Raw genomic sequence first — 19,777 nt, 5'->3', positions numbered from 1 at the left:
TGCTTTGTCAGGCTTGTGGGCATATGAAAGTGATGGGGCCTTAAATGCTGCTGTCTTTTGATGTAAGTGCTGTAATATGCTGCACCCACGGCTGGCGGAGTGAATGGTCTTGTATGTGTCACATATGAAATGGACTGTAAAGCTGTTGATGCCTTGGCACAGCTTTACAGTTCAAGAGCAGAGTCACTAGTTCAGTTTGTCTGCTCAATTATTAACAGTTGTTAGACCTTACAGCCTTAGGTTGGTCACCCCCTAACGTTTTGACTGCCTCCATTCACTTTTAGGACACTGTTTTTGCTGGTTTTAGGCCTCTGCGCAGTTTATCACTTCTAACCAGTGCTAAAGTGCATATGCTCTCTCCCTTAAAACATGGTGAAATTGATTCATACCCAATTGGCTTATTTAATCTACTTTTAAGTCCCCAGTAAAGGCCACTACATGTGCCCAGGGCCTGTAGATTAAATGCTACTAGTATGCCTGCAGCACTGATTGTGCCACCCACATAAGTAGCGCCTTAACCATGCCTCAGGCCTGCCATTGCAAGCCCTGTATATGCAATTTAATTGCCACTTCGACTTGGCATTTATAAGTACTTGCAAAGCCTTAAACTCCCCTCTTACTACATATGTCACCCCTAAGGTAGGCCCTAGATAACCCCTTTCAGGGGCCTGAGGCCATGAGGCGAAAGTGGGACGTCTTCTTGCGATGCCTTCTCTTTGCTTATAGGGAGGTGCCCCAGAAAGGGGTGGGGTTCAGCCCCTTTGAACTTCTCTATGGTTACCCTGTCTGGGGACCACTAAGCATAGTCAAGGAGTGATGGGAGAAAGCTCCCAAGAAACCTCCCCAGGATGTTGTCAGTTACATGCTGGCCCTCTGCAACCAGACAGCGTTTCTGGAAACAGGCCAAGAGCAACCTCGAGGCCAGTCAAGAGGTGATAGAGTGGTATGAAATGAAGGCCACTCTGGTAGAATGCTGACCTGGAGACAAAGTATGGGTGATGGAGCCAGTAGAGTCTAGAGCTCTCCAGGACCACTGGACTAGCCCATTTGAAGTCAAGGAGCGAAAGGGAGAGGCCACTTCCCTAGTGGACCTCAAGAACCCCAGACACCCCCTAAGGGTTCTCCACCACAACAGACTGAAGCCTCATTTTGAGAGGTTTGAGGTCAGCATGCTTCTGGTGACAGATGAATGCATGGAAAAGGAGAGTGAGCCTCTCCCGACCTCCTCTCTGCAAAGGAAGGTGGTGGGTCAGTAGAGGGTGCTAATCTCTCTGACTCCCTTGCTCTAGATCAGAGGGGAGACTGCTACAAGTTGTTGGAGCAGTTCTCTTCTCTGAGCTTCCTCGCTCCTGGGCTCACACACTTGCGTGTCCACAACACTGACACAGGAGAAAGTCCACCTGTGAAGAACAAAATTTACAGGGTGTCAGACAAAGTGAGGTCCAGCATCAAGGATGAAGTTTAAAAGATGCTGGCTCTTGGGGTGATAGAGAAGTCAAGTATTCTGTGGTCCAGCCCAGTGGTGTTTGTTCCCACGGCTGCTGCTCCAGGTGCCAAGCCAGAACTTAGGTTCTACGTGGACTACCAGAGTCTCAACTCTGTCACAAAGACAGATGCTCACCGCATCCCCTGAGCTGATAAGCTCAAAGACAGAATTGGTGCTGCCAGGTTCCTTAGTCCTTTTGACCTCACGTCAGGGTACTGGCAGATCGCCTTGACTAAAGGGTCTCAAGAGAGATCCGCTTTCTCCACTCCTGAGGGCCATTACCAGTTTAGAGTAATACCCTTTGGATAAAAAAATGCCCCTGCTACCTTCCAACGGTTGGCTAACGGGGTCCTACCTGGCAAGGATGCCTTTTGCGCAGCCTACCTAGAGGACATTGCAGTCTACTGTTCCAGCTGGGAGGAACACCTGCTCCACCTCAAGGAGGTGCTTCAAGCCTTGCAACAGGCAGGCCTGGCTATCAAGGCCAGTAAGTGCCAGATTGGGCAGGGTTCCGTGGTGTACTTGGGACACCTAGTAGGTGGTGGCAAGGTGTGGCCTCTCCAGGCCAATATTGAAACTATCAAGGCCTGGCAACCACCTAGAACCGAAACAGAGGTGAGAGCCTTCTTAGGCCTCACAGGATATTACCACAGATTCGTTAGGGGATATGGCACCATAGTAGCCCCCTTAACCGAACCAACATCCAAGAAACAACCTAGGTTGGTGAATTGGACAAAGGCTTGTCAGAAAGCCTTTGACTCCCTGAAGGAAGCCATGTGCACGGCCCCGTGCTCAAGGTACCTGACTACTCCCAGCAATTTATTGTGCAGACGGACGCTTCAGAGCGTGGCATAGGGGCGGTTCTAGCACAGCTAAATGGGGAGAGCCTAGACCAACCAGTAGTCTTTATTAGCAGAAGACTAGTACCACGGAAACAAAGGTGGAGTGCTATTGAGAGAAAAGCATTTGTTGTGGTCTGGGCACTGAAGAAGCTGAGACCATACCCGTTTGTGACACACTTCTGGGTTCAGACAGACCAAAGGCCCCTCCGAGGGCTCATGCAGATGAGGGGGGAAAATCCTAAACATTAGAGCTGCCCCCATATACTGTTTGAGTGGTAGATTCTGATCTGAAAGGAGTAACAATGTCATATTTAGTATGGCCAGAATGGTAATACAAAATCCTGCTGACTGGTGAAGCTGGATTTAATATTATTATTTTCGAAATGCCACTTTCAGAAAGTGAGCATTTCTCTGCACTTAAATCCTTCTGCGCCTTACATTCCACGTCTGGCTGGGTTCAGTTGACAGCTCCCTAGTGCATTCACTCAGACAAACCCCAAACACAGGATGCTCAGCCTCACTTGCATACATCTGCATTTTGAATGGGTCTTCCTGGGCATCGGGGGACTGACCCTTACATTTGAAAGGACAGTGGCCTGCCCTCACACAATGGACTGCCAAACCCCCTACTGGGACCCAGGCAGACAGGATGGAACTGAAAGGGGACCTGGTGCACTTCTAAGCCACTCTTTGAAGTCTCCCCCACTTCAAAGGGGCATTTGGGTATTTAAATAAGGCCTCTGGCCCTACCAACTCAGACACTTCTGGGCAAGATAACCCTGGTGAAGAAACTCTGAACCAGATCATGCAACCTGCCAAGAGGAACTGCCTGGCTGCCCAAAGGTCTCACCCGACTGCCTTACTGCAAAGGACTGCTGCCCTACTGTTGCCCTGCTGTCCTCTGGCTCTGCGGAGAAGTGCTCTCCAAGGGCTTCGATAGAGCTTGCCTCCTGTTCCTTGAAGTCTCAGGACCAAAAAGAATTCCTCCTGCAAGGAACTCCTTGTGCTGCGACAATTCGATGCACAGACTGCATCGCAGTGAGAAAATGACTGTACGCCGAACCGTAACGACGCAGCCCGGCTCCCCGAGAGGAGATCAACACAGCACCAGTGTTGCGTTCAGAACTTCAACGAACGGCCCACTGGATCAACACATAGCCGAGCCGGAACAACGCAGCCAGACTTCCTACAAGAAGAATCAACCCAGCGCCTGGCGTGTGACAGAAATTTCCCGCATCGCCCACCGGATCGACACAGCTCCTGTGACTTCGTCCTGCTTGCCCAGGATTTCTCCCCATTGTCCCCGGGGCATCTGAAAACCCAGCAACCCGAACAGGATTCAAGTCAGCACGCCGGAAATCGACACAAAGCCTTCCCTGAGTGAAAAATTGACGCATCGTCTGAGTGTACCCAGAGAAACAGACGCACACCTCCTGTTTTCCACGCATCTCCTCCTCTGCGGTCCCTTGCAGAGAATTTGAACGCAAACCAGGTACTTTGTGCTTGCAAGAGACACTCGTTGCTTTTTAAAGACTAAAGACTCTTTTTATCATTCTCTGAAGTGATATTTCAACGTGTACTTTTGACCTGCATTTATCCAGATAAATATTCTATATTTTTCTAATCAGTGTGTGGTGTATTTTTGTGGGGTTATGCTGTGTTATTGCATGATTTATTGCACAAATACTTTACATATTGCAGTCTACGTTAAGCCTGACTGCTCAGAGGCAAGCTACCAGAGGGTGGCACAGGATAATTTGGATTGTGTGTTAGTTACCCTGAGTAGAGTGAGGGTCCTTACTTGGGCAGGGGTTGGGGGGAGGGGGGGGGTTTGTCTTTTCTGCCTTTTGCTGCCAGATTGACCATTGCCTCTCCATCAGTGGTTCCCAACCTTTGGACTTCTGTGAACCCATTTTTTCATTACTGAAATCCGGGGACCCCCAATGAATCATTATTGGAATCCAGGGACTCCCCAATGAGCCATTACTGGAAGCCGGGACCCCAGCCTAAACATCATCAATGATCTGAAGCACAAAACAATACACAGAATATGCACAAACAAGCATTCATCATACACAAATGATAACACATTTAAACTACAAACAGAAATAAATAAATTCATGTTAGTATCGAAGTTTTTAAGTTCCATTGAAGCCATTGATGAAATCTCTTGTTAATGAAATGTTATGTATTGAACTATTACTCACGCTTGTGCCAAATCTAACCAGTATGTATGTGTACAAATAATAATAGCGAGTAGCCACAAGACATATTTATTGCACTACTCCTCTCAGTTGGGAATTCAACTCACAAAATACCAGCTACACTGTAATCAGACGTCAAATTTTGAAGCATGTCACCAACTACACTAGTGGGTGAGGGGTCTTTTTAAGAAAACCTAGGGGTGTTTTTTTTTTCTTCACAATTTGAGTTTTTGACACATCACAGAAATAAGAGACTTGATAGCATGCTCCTACCTTGTCTAGGGAAAATCTACCACCTCTATATATGTTTGAAAGGTAGACTACTAGAAAAATACTTGCCAAGGCCTAAACTCCCTTTTTATTACACCTATGTCACCCCTAGGATAGGCCCTAGAGCACCCTACGGGCAGGGTGCTATATATGTAAAAGGTAGGACGGTATGTCTTTATGTACTACACGTCTTAGTAGTAACAAACAGCCTATTCAGTTTCTCACTACCTTGAGTGTTGCTCCTCTCATAGGATTGCATTGGAAATGCCCTAGCATATGTCTAAGTCATATTGTCTGATGTAAGGGGTGGTGTAGGCATGTTTGGTATGGATAGAATGATAATGAGAAATGCTGCTTTCTGGTGAAGGTGGATTTATTACCATTGTGGAAATCCGAATTTTAGAAAGTGGTCATTTCTCTGTGCTTACAACCCTGGTGCTTTTGCAGCTTGACTCCAATCCACGTCTGTGGCAGAGCGACAGCTGGGCTTTGTGCATACTTTTCAGACACCCAGTACACCGGGAGGGTGGAGGTTTAACAAAGAGTACATCTGAATATTGAATGGTCTCCTGGGCTGTGAGAGGTAGAGGTGGGGCACACCTGCATCTGTAAAGGCTTTGCCTTGACCTCACACAAAGGGCTTGTTTACCCATGTGACGGGCTGGAACCAGTTCGCCCGCACACGACTCTCACTTGTGCTGACGCTGCCGCTGTTACTCCGAGACTCCCTAGTCTCTCTGCCCGTGACTGGCAGGATGACCCGCACTGGCGGGACACTGGGAGGTCAAAAGAGCTGCTGCCAGCACTTACAGCGTTCAGAGGTTGGGAGGAGAAAATGGGAGGCCAGAAAACAACCGTGAACCAGCCGTCGTCGGAGGAGAAACCCAGCGAGAGAGAGACGAGTGAGGAGAACAAGGAGCGGAGCCCCCTCGAGATCCAGAGACAGCGGTACCGTCCGAGTACCGGAGAAGGCGGAAGTCGAGTGACGGGAGATCCTGTTCCAGGCAACCGGGAGGACAGAGTGCATCATCCCGCCACGCTTCAGGAGAAGCGTGGCCATTCAGGTGCGTGGGACCACGTCCCTGAATGAGTGATTGAGAGAAAAATAGCGGAGTGAGAGAAGGGGGGGGATGAAAAGGTAACACGGAAGGAAGGGAGGGGGAAGGACAACACCAGGAAACAAACGCACGAGCACTGGGAAACGGAGGGGGTGAGAAAAGGGAAACAGACTCAGACAAGGGAGAGGATTAACAGGGAGAGATAAATAACTTACCACCGGGCACCTTAGAGCACTGCCACCAAATAGACCAGCCAAGACTCGCGCACAGGAACGATTGAGCGCTGAAAGAAAATAAGAAGAAGACAGAAAAGACAGGAGTTAGACCACTAAGAAACAGATGGAAGAAAGCACATACTAACCTGAACCAGTTTGAAAAAGTAACCTTGCAAAAACAGTGAGACAGGGACAACAAAGAAAGCATAAGGAAACAAAATAGATACCAGTATCACGTTCACTTACTGCTCTCATTCTCTTCTCTCCACATGCGCTTCCCGGGGGACGACCTGTGAACAAGGGGGACAGAAAGAGAAGAGTGATGACCAAACCTCAAGAACATCCCACCACCCTATACCTAGCAACCAAAGACTGAAGTATACTCACCTGCTTCATACCACATCCAAAATCATCAATAAAATTCCTTTCTTCCAAGACTATCACGTGGTCTAGAGTGATTCATCCACACCTGCACGGTTACAACCCCCTACTGATGTCTGGAGCAAGTACTGGAGGAGAAAGGGGACATTCCTGGAACCAGTTAATGCTGTTGGGAACGTCCTCTCATCCTTTGTGGAAGCTGTGCAAAATGAGTATAAGTACAAGGGGGTACTCACCTACATTTTTAGAGAAGAAAAGAGCATTTTTGGAACCGGGACCAAACCTCGGAAAGAGGGACCGCTGAACTACACAAAAGGACTTATCTGGGCTGCTCTTCCTTTGTTGCCCTGCTGCCTGTTGTCTGCTGGGTGGCATAAAGGACTCAACTGGATTGCTTTTCTGTGTTGCCGTGCCCCCAGCTGTCCTCCTGTCTTTGGATCCCATCAGACACTTGTGAAGTAACTAAGAACCGCCATCCCTGCCTGTCCCCCTGCCTGGATGTGCTGGCCTGCTGCCCCTGCCTGGCATTTCCCAGTTGTCCCCAGGACCTTGCTGGCATTTCCTGTCTGCCTAAAGGATCCAAAATGGTGAATAAATGCCAGCTACGACCGGCCGTCATCTGGGCCGCCTAATTTTGCCCCTTGGTCATCTGACCTTGAGCGACCCTTTGTCCCCTTTATTTGGCCGAGGCTGACATTTGCTGCCCGAGGTCACCCCCACCGGCCCAAAGGTCTGAAAGCTCCACAGTGTCTGGTGTCACCGTAATTGTTTCCCGATGCCTGCCAGAACCACACCAGAACCCAGCGTCCATCGGCAACACTCCCAGGACTCACGCTCCAAATCAGCCAGGCAGAACCCCTGGGGCTGCCTTCAGCAGTGAAGCCACACTCACCCTTGTGGTAGCAGCGATCCCCTCCTCACCTGTAACTTATAAGATACAGCGACCCAGTCTTGATCAACATAGCCCCATGCCGGTCTTTGCCTTGATACCTTCACCGGCCTCCATGCCCGCGGCCCAAAGGAGAGTGCAGGACTTTGCCTGCAGCACCATCCCAGACCGCTCCAGAGCAAAGAGAGTGACCCGGAGACCGCCATATTTACTAGAGGTGGAGTGCCTCCAACCTTTGGCCACCCTATCGGGAACCGGACACCAGTTAGGGCACCTTTCCCCGATTGCTCCAGAAAGCACCAGTTCAAACGAATTACCATATTACCCCAAAGTAAAGCTCCTCTTGGCACATCTTTCTTCTGCTGACAATACTATACGGCTGGTGGGACGGGGAGGGAATCTTTGTTGGAGGTCCCATGCCTGTCCGACCTCCCGGGGAACTACTACGAACCCCATAAAAGAAGGACCAAGGCACTGTAACCTCTGTGTGGGAGGCATCTTGGACGGAGTGTGTCCCGATTACCACATTTTATGCAGAAGAAGCGCAGAGGTCCTCTTGTAAGAGGGGCTGCGGGGTAATTACCTATTAGTGCTGGGACATATCGTTCTTACCTTGTTTGATAGTGCACATATTTTCAGGGTCTGGATGATCTATGCTAGGGAGTGTGCTTGTATGAGTTATGCCACAAGGGAATGTTTTATTTCATGTTCATTCATGATGATGGCTTGGCATTTCTAATGATATGGTTTTTCTGACGTACATTTTTGGTGTTTGACATGTGCCAGATGAGAATGTTTAATTTAATGTGCATTCATGATGGCCTGGCATTTCTGATATGTTTATTCTGACGTGGAGTTTGGTGATAATGACAACCTGTCTACTGCTGGTGCTGCAGAATAAAACTATATGTTTAGGCAACTATTTTTGGCTTTTGTTGAGTACTAGTAGCCTGTGTGATGTTCTTACAACTGCTAGTGTAGCAGGGTATTACTGATACATGTCATGTTTGGTCTAATGAGGTTTTGTGCAATTCAATTTATTTTTATATAACCCGTTGTGGAATTTCTCTGTTGGGTATTTATTGTGTCACTGGTGTTGTGTGTGTTGTGCAAACGCAGAACATATTGCCTCTGGGATAAGCCGGACTGCTCATACCAAGCTACCAAGGGGGTGGGGCACGGGTTATATTGGGTGTGCAGCTCTCTTGCCTCGACTAGAGTCGTGGTCCCTGCCTGGCTGAGGTGCCTATGATAGCCAACCAGGAACCCCATTTCTAACAAAACTTATTTTTTTTAAACAGCGCTTATGAACAGGCTTTATGCCTCCTTAATCTCCAGCCGCCTTGGCCCTTTCCTGTTACAGGCACTTGGCCCACCTACACAAGTGAAGGATCATTTTGATCGGAAGACCGAGAGGAACCCCGAGTGGTAGGACATTTGTGGCTCTCCTCAGATTCCAGAACTCTGCACCACTGAAATGTGAGGCAAATGTGTTTTTGTTGGACATATTTTAAGGTTTGCAGGGAATTCTGAGAAACAGAAGCTGACGATAGCCACACAAGTCACCCCATCCTGGATGCCCCTAGGTGTTTAGCTTTAAAGAATTTACAGGTTTGCTAGGTTTCCTCAGGTGCCAACTGTGCTAGGGACCAAAATACACAGTTAGGCACATTGAAAAAAACAAGTCAGTTTTCAGTGAAAAAATGTGATGTGTCCACGTTGCGTTTTGGGTCATTTCCTATCACGGGCACTAGGCCTACCCACACAAGTGAGGCACCATTTTTATCAGAAGACTTGGGAGAATGCAGAATAGCAGATTTAGTGTTACCACCAATTGTCTTTCTCTGCATTTGCACATTCCAAGTGTAAGAAAGGAGTCATTTTGAGAAATGCCCTCTAATTCACAGGCTAGTATGGGTACCCCCAAATTAAGAGACGTGCAAATAAAAACTGCTTCTAAACTCCATATCTTGTGTCCATTTTAGCAGTAAAGGGGTTAAAGAAAGTCAGAAAAGTGCATCCGCATATGTATGTTCTTGCTCTGGCTGAGATTTACATTTTCACAAATTCAAAAGAGTTTACTAAGTAGGTGTGGAACTCGTACTCCTAACAAACTTTTGTAAATTCGACTGTCCAGTGAGCGGACGTAATGCACAGATCTGCTCATACAGAAATCATATTCACTGTACCTACATGTTTGCCAACACAGAAAAAGATTCACTCCTTTCCTTTCAGCCTTATTTTGTGAGGGAAAAGATTGGAAAGGAGTTGGAGACGACCCTATAACATGTTACTTTGAAGTGTGCATAGACATATTGGGCATTCCAAACCTGCAAGTACCATTTACTGCCTACTTGTAGTCCCTCTATGTAGATTTGGTGAGAGGTGGCATAATATGAGCCTTGCTAGAATCCAAACCCCTACATCATCTGAACCCTAACATATACCAGATAGACTGTTATCAGAACTCTAAGATAATGAGAACACTGTCACAATTTGTCAATTCAATGCATGGGACCAAAACTACAGCTTTTTTTCTCATAAGGACAAGTATATTTCTGAATCATCCTGTGGCTTGGACAAGTGCATAATTACTAAAATTTCACACCCTGTAACAGCAAAAGGTTAACCTAAATTCTAATTTAATTTTCCAAGCTATTTTACCTTATTTACAAACAACTCCATTATGCAAAATGTTGAACATGAAATCACATTTACTTATGCTTTGGTATCTATGATGCTTTATAAATTTAACATGTAAACCTTAATCCTTTACACCAACCATGGTTATGTAAAAAAGAGCTCATTAAGAGGAGAAGTATGTAAATATATTTAAATTGTCTAATAAAAGCTTATATGTAGATGCACACAGCACAGCAATGTTTATTCCCATTGTTCAATGTAGGGAAGTGTCATGACTCGCAAGAGATTATGCATCAAGACGGTCACAATATCCATCCCCTCCCCCAACAATTGTAATAAATAGCATGACGCTTGCAGCACGTCTGCATGTATGGCTTACTTCAAGGCATTTTTACATGTGTATACTATTTAACCAAACTCATGAGGCAAGAGTTTAAATCTGAACAGTGAGATTAAAATCACAAAGCCAGGGTCAATTAGGATGGTGGTTTCCATGCTACCAAATGGCAGTAACAGTGGTTTTCTCATCTTCATACTGCGTTACATTTAACTTGACTTTTGCACTACAGTAACAAATACGCGAGTGTAGATGTGCTCTAAAGAATGTGTTGTTGGATATTAACTTTCACTACTAGGATGGATAGATGAGAAGACAAGACCAATACTTGTAGGGTGTTGCATTAAAATTGGAGAAGCAGTGCATTATCAGAGCAGGAGCCAGTTGCAGGATAGGCTGCCTGATTTTCATTCAAAATTGCGGTCTCCCCACAGTGAAGAAAGGACAGTGGCACTCCGGCAATTCAGACAACGTGCATTTCATTAATTCCCCATGACTGCTTCAGACACATTTTCACCATTACAGTCTTGGCCACAGCACATTCTCATAACTCAAAATCCTGTTTCCTCCATACTTTAAAGAGACTTACCAGTACAAAGTAAGAAAATACCCCTACATACTGTGTGGCTACAGAAAGAGGATTGATCAGCTACTAATTCGCCCACAGTGTTATCCAGGCTAACACGGAGAAGGGGTTTCATTATTTAATGTTATGCTTATTAGTCCTACAAATGAAACGTAAACTGGGTACATTTAAAATCAGTACTGCCTACAGCCACAGAATGAATGTACAGCTACCTCACTGGTGTGTAAAATGAAAGTTAAAGCCCACCTGGGCAGTTTTTCGAAGAATTGGCAAAATGTAATAAAGAATACCAATTGATCAGGTTGAAATGTAATTAGTCTATATAGTACACTTGGTGATAAAAAGAAGCAAATATATGAAACAGAGTTTGCCCACCAACATAGAATGTGGAATGCTATAACATTACATAGGGAAGGACTGTTTTCTACACTGGTGTGATGCAACAGATGACCAGATGAGTGTGGGTGCAGTTTTCTCTTTATACCAAGAGAAGGAATACGTATTTTCAAACTTTCAAGCACCAAGTCACATCTAAGTATGGACCAAACAAGTGTTAGACATTAACTCTCTACTGCTGTGATCAGAACCAGCAAAGTCAAAAAGAATTGGTGGTAGCAGCAGACATTACATTAATTAAATAAACACACTGTATAAACATGTGTGCTAACGTTCTTTCTCCAATGCCTGGACCCAGCGAACGAGACTGCAAACGAAAGAGAGCAAAAGGCAAGCGAGAGAGTGAGAAAGAAGAAATAGGCTACATAATGACTAATTACTATATGCCCTATGCCACATTTCCATTAAGGGATTAAGATGCTGGTGACATCAAACCCATAAAGGTGAAGGCTGGGTGGTTTTAGATGTCACCAGAGGTCCTTTAGTCAACATGGGAGCATATTAAATGGTTACCCAAAGTAAATTTCTTATTCTGTGTTTTTATTAGCATAAAAATAGTGTTTCGTTTTTTAAACAAGGAACCATTTACTTAAAAAAATGTACGTGAAATGCTGTTTGGCTAAATGTACTAAAAAACGACAACAACATTTGAAAGTGTAGATAAGAATGTAGGGTTGTAGAAAAACGTGCACTGCTTTGTTTATACACACACACAATGTCTCTCTAGGTCAGATTTATGAAGTGGGTTCCCACAAGGTATATGTAACCATGTCCATGACTCAAACTTATAAGTCTATGGTTTGTCTGACTTCCAAGAAGAAAGAAGTAAAAGGCCACTCCATGTTGAAAATGCTAGGTTCTTCTGTGCAATTTCCAACCAGTTCTAAACAGAAACATGCTTTGCCGGCACAGCCTAACACAGCCTGTAAAAAAGGCAATGATGATTAAGAGAAACAGGCAGGGTTACGAAAACTGTGATATCTGCTGTCTTTAAACCAATGGTGTCTAAATATCAATCCATTAGCCGTTTTAATAAAAGAGAAAAGAAAAATCACAAAAAGTTACTTACTGACTACTTTAGTCCCTCTATGTAGATTTGCTGAGAGGTGGATAAGTAATAGCCTTGCTAGAATCCAAATCCTTATATAATCTGAGCCTTAACATAACCAGGTTGGCTTTTGTTATAGCTCTGAGCTAATGAGAACACAAACATAACTAATCACCTCAGTGACTATACCAATAAGAATTGATTCTTTTTTTTTTTTTTAAACATGACAAAAACATTTCTGACGCATCCCAACCCTTGGACAAATAGATCATTTGTAAACTTTCACACCTTACAATAGGAAAAAATTATGTTAAACTCCGATTTCAAAGTATTTTGCTTTATTTAGAAATTATTCCAATATGCAAAATGCAGAATATAAATAAAAATGTACCTGTGCTTTGGTACCCATCATGCTTTATAAATACAACAGGCTACACATTAATCCTTTATACCAACTCTGGTATTTTAAAAAGAGCACATTAGGGAGTTGAAGTACGTACGCATATTTATACTGTCAATTTAAAGTGTATATGCAGATCGTAATATAATGTTTATTACCATTGTTGAGTATGGGGAGGAGCCAGACTTACAAGAGGTGATGTCTTGAGTCGGTCACAATATCCATCCCTTCTCCCAACCATTTTAATAAATAGCATGGTACATGCTGCACCTTCTCATGTACGGTATTTTCCATGCGTGGTTGTTTTTTTTGTTTGTTTTTTTAACTATTTACCCATAACCATGAGGTAAGACGTTAAATCTGAGCAGAGTTAAAATCGCAATGCCACATTCACAGTGCCAATTAAGAGGGTGTTTTCCATGTGTTGATCTTAAAACGTGCTACTGGAAATCACTTAGTTTCACTTTACTTTACTATATTGGACAGATAGAACATTTAGGAAATGTTAAAACACTGCAGCTTTTAATCAGCTGGGTGCGGTACAGGGTTCGTTTGCACAGCCTAACACAGCCAGTAATGAAAAAAGCAATGATGATTATGAAAAACAGACAGGGTTGAGAATACTGTGATATCACAGTAACCAGGCCTTCCCTGCAACAAAAACTGTCCAAATATCAATCCATCCACAGTTGTTTAAAAAAAGAAATCACAATCAAGTACATATGCCACACCATATTACAATGTACATAAATCCTTACTTCTGTGACCGGTAATTCAAGCTGAACGACATCTTCCTGCTTGGATACTGGGGTTTGCAAAGCTGTGTCTAGCAATAAGATGCCATTAAGATCCTTTCTACAGCCCACTGCATAATCGTCCACAAAAACAACTTTGTCCACTGTAGAAAAATACTGACATTTCACCCGTCCACCTGGTTTTGCTGCAAAAAAGGATAGAAAAGAGTGAATTAGAATTCTGTTCGAAACAAGACGACTATACCTAAAATGTTTTAAACTATTAACTACTGTACTCATTTAGTTGTTTAGATTACTCTTCTTGCGAGCGCAACAGACAAAAAAAGTTTTCACTTAATACCTGTAGGTATCCAGGTGGAAGCAATAGTCACGGGGAATGCTTGTTTCTTTTTATCTAAGAGACTTAAAGGCAAAACCTCCTCTACTCTAAGAAGGTTGTTTTCAGAACCTGAATAATTCTCAAATGTGGTTTTATAGACTTATCAACTAATTATCAAAATGGTAACCATGCGTCACACTGCTAAAAAAATGGGCATGTACTACAACCTACGCTCACCGAAGAACCCACAAGGACAAACATAATGGTCAGAAAGCACTGGAGACGTCCTCTTCCTCCACTCACCCAATTATTTTGGCTTGTTAAATGTTAATGACCACAATTTAAAAATCCAAGTTCAAACGACTGACAACAAATTGCTTTTTATTGATACAAAAATCAATGTTACAGCAAAATAATATGACAACGGCTAAAAAAAAAGATATGACGCAGTTACAAGTAAAATGTAAGGATAGTAAAGTTCTGTAGTTAAATAATCCCGTCTACTTCTTTTACAGAAAAAAAATAATCTAATTCAGTCTATTAAAGTAAAATCCACCTTCTCTACACTACGACTATTCACTCGTACAGTGCTCCAACATAGGAAACATAATTATTAAGAAGCGGTGTACATCTGTCATGCTAAAAAATAAACGTTCAATAAATGTTTCAGAACGATCAGTAAGAGTGAGAGGCGCTGAGCATCTTTCAGTCCTTAATGCCCATTCTTGAGCTAGATTATTTTGAGAACCATGTTAAACTTGAAACAAGGAACACCCTAAATCCAGAGTGGACTTTGCTGGATTTGTTCCAATTTAAAGTTTGAAAAAAACTTTAATGGATCTGCCAACGTAGCCCTTAGACACAACCAATTACATGAATTCCCTCCAAATGGACAATAACCACTGCAACATCGCACTTCCTCTTCCTGACCCTCCAAAGTTAAATATATGATTAAACTCTACCAAAACTAAAAATAACAAACCTATGACTCCCAGTGTGGGAAGGGCCGTGAGAACAGTATGGCCAAAGGCAGATAGTGAAGGGAGCACAGGATAAAGCTACATTTTGAAGAAAAGGGAATGAAGCTGCCACACAGCGTAAGGGGGCAATGCCAGACTATCTTTATAGCGGATAGAAAGAGGTGATAAGCCACATAAATCAGAAAGCTAGAGCGCCATCTGAACATTTATAATGCAAAGATTGTGGAGTGAAAAACTAAATTGTTTCTTACCTATAGGTGTAGTTTTGCAGCTTCAAGGATTTTCTATATTGACATGCTCTGCATTATTCTATTTCAGGACCGGATTATGCTATCTCTCTCTTTACTGTCCAAAAATAGCGGCCAATCAAATAACAGTTAACAAAAAACTACACATCCCATGATGCTTCAGGACAATATCACATGCCCGAATCACCAACCACAACCTCTGTCCATAAATACTATGACCCCAGAAGTCACTTCCTCTTTCTTTGCTGCTCCACAGCAGATAAGTACTATTTTGTTTTTACTTCCCTATTTGTTACTTACTAATGAATATTATGCATGTTTCTAATAGTACTGTTTCAGCGATGCGATTCCGCTCGCTCGATTGCTATATTTAGCGCTTGGGGCACTAATGTGGTTTTTGGCTTTGTGACGATTTTGTGTGCCCTTTTGTGGAGCGGGAGCAAGCTAAGCGCACTGACCGTAGTCTTTCTTTTGTGTTTTTTATTTCCTCGTGACTTTTCAAGCGCTGACTCACAAGCCGATCTCTTCAGTTTTATTTCTCTGAGAGCTCGGCTCGTGTCTGCTGCTCGCGCTGCACGAGAGGCCTGTTTTGTGCATTTCCCCTTTGCTCCTTGTCACCCAGTTTGTGATCTAAACAACTGGGTTGTAAAATTTAAAAATGCTTTGCCTAGAGTACCAGACAGGCTGCTCCCTCCCCTCTTTATTGGGCCTTTTTCTGCTGGTAAGGGGATTTTTGCACTCCCCCTTTGCATATTAATATTTAATATTAATATTATACTTTTTTCTTGATCCACATCAACATTATGGCTCAATGGAGTGAACATGAATCAGGGTACTACCCTGAAGAGATTGGTAACCAGCTTGGGGTTAACCTTGTGGAAGCCCTTGATACTAGGGTTCAACAGTCTGTTAATGATGCTCTAGTGAGAGCTTTAGGACCTTTTTTGGGGCAACTTTTTGATTACGCCCGCTCCCAGGGTTGGCTTCAAGGGCAGAAACTGCAATCTGAAGGGGCTAAATCCAAGTCCAAATCTAAATCAAAAAATTTAGAGGGAGCTGATGTGGCTTCTGGAGACTTTCATGCTGACTTATTTGAAAAGCTGCATAAAAAACGAGCTACCAAACATAACTATAGCTTAAAAAAGGATTCTACTTTTTCTCCATCCTCTTAGAATAATGATTCCTCTTCTAATGGCTCTGATGACTCGGAGGCTCCGGGTCCCAGTAGGAAGCTGAAGAAACAGGTGTCTCCCCTTCGTGTTCTGGATTTCGACCCCACTGAGATTGTGCACCCCAGAGCTTCCAATTGGGTCCCGTTCCCCGAAGTGGCACTATATGTCCACTCCAATATTAGAAGCAGTTTCAATAAGGACGTCCGGTCGCGCCTTCGGACGGCATGCCCTAGACCGGATTTAGACTGTAAAGTATCTGACACTCCTGAAATTGACCAAACCATGGTCACTTTCATGAAAAAAAAAATTGTGAAACATCCAAAGAAAGGTTTGGATAGGTCTTGGCGTCTCTGCCAAGATAAACTTCTTGACTGAACAGGTCCATTAACTAGGAGTCTGGATATGGCCTTTCTTGCCAAACAGCCAGAAACTCCTGTGGACACTGATGTGCTGATTGGTTGGGCCCAGAGAGCCATTTGTCAACTGGGTAATACTAATTGTGCAATCTCTTCGGAACGCAGGAAATCTATTCTCATGCGAATTGACCCTAAACTAATTTGTTTAGCCTCTTCTGAGGCAAGTCCGTCTGCGGATGGCCTTCCTTTTGGATCCTCTTTTAATAAAGAGCTGGCCAAGATTTGTTCTACCTTTTCCCCACTTGACAAGGAGCAAATGTCCCTTAAAAACGTGTTTAAACGAGGCCTTTTTGTCAGGTCCGGTCATTATGGAGGACGTATGCCCGGCCGAGGAGCTTTCGCAAGTCCTTAGAACTATTATCCCAGAGGGAGAGAAGGTTGGTATGGAGACCAATCTGACTCTACCTTCTATCACACTCGCTCCAGAGGTAATTCCAGGTTTCGCAGAGGACCTCGTAGGGGAAAACAAGGAGCAATCCAAGAAGCTGGTTACTCAGGTGAGCATTATACCTTACTCCCAGGTGCTTCTTGGGGGCAGAGTGGGATTGTTTCTAGAAAACTGGAAAAAGATTGCTGGGGACCCTTGGATTCTTCAGACTATTTTTGGGTTTTCATCTAGTTTGTCGGTACCTCGAAGCAACTAACCCCACCGCTTCAAATGTCTTTTTCCCTCGCAGATCAGGCCTTTATAGACGTAGAAGTTCAAGCCTTCTTAGACAAATGGGCAGTAAGTTTTTCATCACCTCACCCATCTGGGTTTCTCAGTCCCATCTTTGTGGTAGACAAAAAAGGCGGGCGTCATCGTCTAGTATTGAATCTAAAGGATTTCAACCATTGGATCTTGTACAGACATTTCAAAATGGAGGGGATTCACATGTTAAGGGATAGTCTATTAGAAGGAGACTGGATGGTCCGTCTGGACCTAGAGGATGCTTACCTTTCGATTCCCATTTTTCCTCCACACAGGAGATTTCTGCAATTCCTTTGGAAGGGCCACTCTATGGAAGTCAATGCACTTCAGTCTGGCCTTTCATCAGCCCCATGGTGCTTCACAAAACTGTTAATACCAGTGATGGAATGGCTGAGGACCAAGGGAGTTTGATTGATCATCTACCTGGACGATATCTTAATGATGGCTCAGGATCTTCAATCCCTTCTGACTCATTTCGACTGGACCATTAGTCTTTTACAGGATTTGGGTTTCCTTATCAATGTGCAGAAGTCGTTACTGAAACCGACTCGGGTGACAGAATTTCTGGGGTTTAAGATAGACTCAGTCAGCTCTCAGCTAATTCTCCCTTCTTGAAAAAAATTTGCAATAATAAGAGGGAATTGAGGTCTGCATTGTCCAGTCCGACTATATCTTTGAGGAACATTGCCAGAATAGTGGGTCTTCTGGCCTCATCTATTTAAGCAATCTTCCCAGCCCCCGTTCACTACCGATTCCTTTAACCAACGAAGTGAAGTCAGAGATTCATTGGTGGCTCCAGCACATGGAAGCCTGGAATGGCAGGGCCATTTTCGGTTCGTACCCAGAGGTGGTGATCGAATCAGATGCCAGTCGTTAGGGATGGGGAGTCTGTTGCTGCTTCCTCGTGACCGTAGGATGATGGTCGTAATTGGAACAGACTCTTCAGAACAATTGTCTAGAGCTGCTAGCGGGCTCTTTTGCCATAAAGAGTCTTTCTCCTCAGAAGACGGACTGTTGCATACTGTGGAGGATGGGCAATATCTCAGCAGTGAGGTATGTCAACAAGTTGGGAGGATCCTGGCAGAGATTGCCCAGGACTTATGGCATTACTGTCTCAATCATCGTCTGATTGTCCTCGCAGAATATCTCCCGGGAGCTCAGAACACAATAGCAGATTTGAATTTCAGGTTTCTGGTGGATTCCAGCAACTGGAGACTGGATCCAGTGATTTTCTTTCAGATAATCAGAGAGTGGGGCCCTTGGGAAGTGGATCTTTTTGCATCTCGCCTCAACTCTCAGATAACAAAATTCTTCAGCTGGCGTCCGAATCCTCTGGCGACAGATGCCTTTCTTCAGGATTGGTCTCAGTTTCGGGGGTATGCTTTTCCTCCTTTTCTGATTATTTCAAGGGTCCTGTCTCAGGTTCAGAGACAGAAAGCAGAGATTTTATTGGTGACTCCATTTTGGAGAGCTCAACCTTGGATCCCAATTGCTCTGCAGTTAGCTTGTGCTCCCCATACTTCTCATTCCTCCTCGTCAGGATCTTCTCTGAGTTGGGAGGGCCTTCACCATCCACTGATAATATCAGGGAAACTGACATTAATGGCCTGGATGGTTTCCAGTCCAGATGGAATACCCCAGGCCTTTCGCAACAAGCTGCAGATTTCATCAAGCAGGTTTGGGCCTCAGGCACTCATAAAAGATATTCATCAGCATGGTGCAGATGGAATGGTTGGTGTGATGGAAGGGGCATTAATGCCATGGAGTCAGACGTTGAGCTGATTGTAAATTTTCTAGCAGAACTTGCAGGTTCAGGTTTGGCTTATAGAACTATTAATAATTTCAGATCAGCCATCTCAGCTGGTCATGTTCATATTGATGGTAAGCCTGTAGGTGAACACCCTCTGATCTGTAAATTGTTGAAGGGTATCCCTTTATCAAATCCTCCTCAAACCAGATATTCTGTTTTGTGGGATGTGAACATTATATTGAGGTTTTTAGACTCTTGGCCTGCCAATAGGTACCTGTCTCGTAAACAGATTTAGAAAAACTGACTAGGTTATTATGTCTGATTTCCTGTAAGAGGGTACTGGATGTCAAGGCTTTGGACTTGGCTGGTAGGGTGTATTCCCGGAAGGTGTTGCTTTTACTATTACCAGAAGGACAAAAACTAATTGCAGGTCAGTAACTTATCCAATGTATCCGGATAATTCAAAACTATGTGTAGTTCAATGTTTGAAGGATTATGAGGTGGTTACAGACGAGTTTAGGCAGGATGTTAATGGTCAGTTACTAATTTCCTTGCAAAAACCTTTTAAACCAGTTACGTCAGCTACTTTATCAAAAGGGAGGAGATGGTTAATGAATGAAGCAGCTATAGATACCAATCAATTTGGAGCTCATTCTGTTAGTGGGGCTATGGCCTCCAAGACATATGCTTT

The 19,777-nt window shown here is 44.1% G+C and overlaps 1 protein-coding gene across 4 annotated transcripts in view; it reads right to left on the bottom strand.

Moving 5' to 3' along the window:
* The window catches only part of BIRC6 (baculoviral IAP repeat containing 6), a 1,722,273-nt gene that overhangs the window by 1,663,474 nt on the left and 39,022 nt on the right, over positions 1–19,777 (bottom strand). For all 4 annotated transcript variants that reach the window (XM_069234691.1, XM_069234693.1, XM_069234692.1 and 1 more), the window contains exon 2: positions 13,514–13,695. In XM_069234691.1, the coding sequence (XP_069090792.1) occupies positions 13,514–13,695 (182 nt within the window). The remainder of the gene's footprint in view (positions 1–13,513; positions 13,696–19,777) is intronic.

The sequence above is a fragment of the Pleurodeles waltl genome, chromosome 5, assembly GCF_031143425.1.
Source record: "Pleurodeles waltl isolate 20211129_DDA chromosome 5, aPleWal1.hap1.20221129, whole genome shotgun sequence".
NCBI lineage: Eukaryota > Metazoa > Chordata > Amphibia > Caudata > Salamandridae > Pleurodeles > Pleurodeles waltl.
This window is presented reverse-complemented; position numbering and strand designations above follow the sequence as displayed.